This window comes from Lipophrys pholis, assembly GCF_963383615.2.
Source record: "Lipophrys pholis genome assembly, chromosome: 11".
Taxonomy (NCBI): domain Eukaryota; kingdom Metazoa; phylum Chordata; class Actinopteri; order Blenniiformes; family Blenniidae; genus Lipophrys; species Lipophrys pholis.
The window spans coordinates 12,190,277-12,194,466 of record NC_137631.1 but is presented as its reverse complement, the minus strand read 5'-3'; the positions used below and the strand labels follow the sequence as shown (position 1 = coordinate 12,194,466).

The 4,190-nt window shown below is 45.0% G+C and overlaps 1 protein-coding gene across 1 annotated transcript; it reads right to left on the bottom strand.

Annotated features, from left to right (window-relative positions):
• Positions 1–1,725: 1,725 nt before the first annotated feature.
• LOC308116459 (uncharacterized protein) lies at positions 1,726–3,854 on the bottom strand. Its single transcript, XM_080474660.1, has 3 exons — positions 3,158–3,854; positions 2,890–3,007; positions 1,726–2,442 (listed from the first exon to the last, which is right to left on the bottom strand). Exons 1-2 carry the CDS (start codon positions 3,687–3,689, stop codon positions 2,892–2,894), a joined length of 648 nt encoding a protein of 215 aa, XP_080330786.1. The 5' UTR covers positions 3,690–3,854; the 3' UTR covers positions 1,726–2,442; positions 2,890–2,891.
• Positions 3,855–4,190: the final 336 nt, after the last annotated feature.

Here is a 4,190-nt window from a genome sequence, read left to right as displayed (position 1 = left end):
AGGCTGATCCTCTCCATCAGCAGCTGGCTGCTTAATGATATTCTGTAGGAAAAGGCATGTTAATGAGGCTGTATGTTCGCTGTCATATTGTTCCTTTAGGCCCGTCATATTTACAACAGGACTGAATTAAGTCATAATCATACACTTTATTATGTAGAGCCCACACAGTAGAAGTTGCACCATTTGGGCCCTAAATGGTATTCCATTTCTATTTTTTTGTTAGCCTGAATAAAATGATTTGCAATTTAAAATACAACCACACTTCGTTGTATCATTTCTAAAAGAGGTTTGCCAGCTGATTTACAGGCTTTAACCCACGACCTTTCACAGAAAAGCTCAAATTCAAATCCTTTTGGGGAAAAAGAATAAGATTTTAGGTTCTATTTACAAGGACAAAATGTATATAGTTACACAGCTGTGGAGACAAATAAAGGAAGATGACCCCTTTAGCACGATGTGAGACTGGAGCCCCCGGAATGTGTCCAGTCTCCAGCATAGAGGGGACTTCATTAAAGTAACACATAAACAGCTGTTGTCTTTAACATGTAAACTATTGAGAATTTAAAACTGCACTGAATGGCTCTGCAGCTCCCCGTGGGCATATGGGCGTTAATTAGCTGGATATAGCCATAGATTAATTATAATTTTTTTCGCCCATTCGTATCAATAGAAGAGCCAGACAAAGTGTCTTTTGTTCTCTGATGCAGGACATTCTGCGGCTGACTGAATGGGTCTTGGCTATGTCTACATGGATTTGCCATATGGCAACAAAAAGGAAAGAATAGAGACGGAGAGCGCTTTGTGTTGGAAACCAGAACAAGCTCCGTCAGAGCTTATTGCTGCAGAGAACTGACAAAGTCACTCAGCCCATCAAAAGTCTCCATTTTTATCAAAACATTCATGTCAGACAGTCAAATCCATTCAAATGAGTGTAGAAACTTATGGGGAATTATGAAATGCACCAGTGTTTTGTGCGCAATTTTATAGGCGCAGCCCACGCAGGCCCGGCGCGCATTCACAGCCTGCATTTGGCTTCTTTCAATTAAGAGTAAACTTGCAAGTATGACCTGCTGAATGGTTTGTTTCAATAGACGAGGACAATTACAAAGACTAGTAGTTTTCTTTTTCGAGATCTGGCAGGTGGCCTCCACGCCCGGTGTGTCCACGATGGGGTAAACAGTGTGTGTGAGTGGGTCTTTAGAGGGCTAGTCGAGTGCGGGTGGATGTGGGGGTGTCTTCGTGGCGGACAAAGCGGGGATCCAAAGGCAGCTGCTGCTTCTTTAGAAGGGCGAAAGGGCCTTTAAATCCGAGCCTATATCCCGCAGCTGCCACGCTGCCCAAGGCTGTGCGTCTCAACGCGTTTTACCCGCAAGCTCCAGCCCAGACAGAGACAACCTTTACGCACTCTACCTGTCTCCACCAGGGAGGGGTGGGGCATTCAAAAATCATCCAGGATAATGAGGTGTGGAGAATTGGGTGGCGTGTATTGTGTTACTTTAAGCTGTGTAAACCACTGGAAAGATCAACGTCCACAATCAAAATAGAGACTAACGCTAGTTTCATAATGCTGCTGTTCAGCATGAAATGTGATGCCAATCTGTGAAGCGTGAGGCAACGAAACAATACAACCTCTTCTCGGTTTCACTTTCCAGACTATTTTTTACCAAACGGTTTTTTTTCTTAAAGAGGCAGGCTGAACCAAACAAATAACACAAACAAGGCTGCTTTAAATTTAAGTGAAAGATATTTTATTCCCATCTTTTGCAAGACATTAGGGCAATTGTATGAAAACACACACACAGAAAAAAAAACGGCTCAGAGACACACAAAACAAACTATTTCAAGTGTGGAACTACTATGTGGAAGCTACATGATTGCAAAACATCACAATACAAAAAAATGTAAATAATAAAATACAAATAAAATAAAATATGCCCTTTGGCTAAATCAACAAGGCATTTAACAAATATAAAGAAACATAAATAAATTATAAGTTAGAATAAACTTAAAAATATAAATTTACAGAGAAAAAAAAAACAGAAATAAACATTTATAAGCTATTGTCTCTATAAAGCTGTACACTTTTGGCCAGTGTAGACGATTCTTTTAAAGAAGTTTAGGATTGCACAGATGTTAAAACATTTAACACTGTCGAGTGGCTGTATGCAAAAGCAACAATGAATGCTACATTTGTACTGGATAGAAGTCATTCGGTGAGATTTCCTCTCTTTCCTCCTCCCTCCTCTGCCCAAACCGTTCAGTCCTGAGAGTGTGCTCCGGTGTTGAGGCTGCGCTCCGCCGCCGGGTCGACGCACCGAGCCGCAGCCGGCCGCTCGGACTTCTTTTGTGTCCTCCTCAGTCCTCTTCTCCAGCGTTTGAGGGAATCAAACCGATTTCCCCGAGTTCCTCAAAATGCGCAGGCAAATATAGTGCAAAAACCACCTGAGGGAGGAACAAAAACACGATAAGCTCTCTTAAGATCGGATAATTCCGCAGAAAGACGGCGAGTCAGCTTTCCGAGGAAAAGAAGCAGACCTCAGCAGCAGGCGTCACCCTTTACCAGAGCCTTTTCCCGCCACACGGTGACGCACATCCCCCCTCCCCCAACCACTGGCGGTAGTACAGCTACTACTATCACTACTACTGCGATTTCACCACCACAAACTCTCCCCACCCCCAACCCTGATAACAGTCTGCGCTTCTTGGCACTCATAGCCTCCTGCGATCAATGCGTAAAAACTGAATTACGCAAGTACTCTGAGAGGTATAATGCGTAAATAATCCCAACTAGTGATGATTAAAGTAAGACATATCATAGTGGCACAATGTATTTGATCAGAAAGGTTTAAAAAAAGTTTAAAATTAGAAGAAGAAAAACAATTTAAATACCTTCAACGAATCCTCTTTCGTGGAGTTTGTTCTAGCGGAATCGGAGACTTGGAAAGATGGCAAGAGCTCATTTCAGTCGTTTTTTTATCAGCACCCCTCTTTCGTTTCACGAAGAAGTCTGTAGGGAAAAGAAATCAAGTTATCACTTAAATCGGTCCAGTTGTTTCGATGAAATGATGTGGATGTTGTGCGATAATGCGCTCTGACCAAAAGCGCACAGGGGAGTGTGTGTGTGATTTTTTTTTTTTTTTTAAGCCCTCTTATTTACCTGGGATGTGTGTGTTGTTGTCAGTAGTGTCCGTTCTCTTGTGTCTTACACACGGGAGCTGTCTGTGAGCCGTCTTGCCTGAGTTGAGTTTGTCTGTGCGGTTCTCCTGGTTGATCTCCACCCGGCAGGGAGTGCTGCTACTTTCCGGCACGGCCAAGCGCTCCAGTACATCCATGCTGGGGGTCTCTGCCAGAGCAGGGTCCGAGGAGGTCCCCTGCTTGGCGGCTGCAGCAGACACTCGGCTCCTGCCGTTTTCAAGAGAGTCATGATAAAACACCGGGCTGTTATCCACCGGCACCTCTTCCCATTCATAATCCCCATCCAGCGGGGTGTTGGCTTCGAAATTAAAGTTCCATCTCTGCTGGTCTCGATCGGAAATTTCCAGCATCTTGACTTTCATGTCCCGGTTCACCTCGTCGTGATCCACCGGTCCGAAGAGGTTGCGGCAGACGCTGGTGCGTCTGTGAAGAGGGAAGGTTCTCCTGGCCACCAGCCTCTCCAGCGCACTGCTTGATAACTGGACGTGAGACATCTCCAAAAGCTTTTCCAAAGCAATCTCCCAAAACCACAAAATCAGACGGCGGATTTATCCCCGGTGCTGCTGTTGTTGTTGTTGTTGTTATTGTGGCTCAAGTGTTTGCGTGACTCCTCTCCTCGCTCTCACGTCTCTCCACTGCTCACGGTTCTGTTTAAATGTACCTTTCATGGTGAGTATCTGGGTATATAACCTCCCGACAAGTCGTAAGTCAGAGCAGGCACCTCGGGCGACTTTCTCATTGGTTGCCGTAAATCCAGCCCTCTCCAGAAACACAGACAACCCCCACCCGATTTCCCTTCGACCCCCTGTGCCGACTTGGCTGTGCGCCGAGCAGAGCGCAGCGTTTTGATTTTCCTCGCAGTGTCAACCAGATAAAACCCAGCGTACTTTCCCGGTGTCAAGGGGAAGGTGTCGGAGCTACATTTCAGGTTTTAGGCAGAACATTTCCCCCTTTTTAGCTTGCTTCCGTCTTTGGATACTATGGTTTTAATCCCT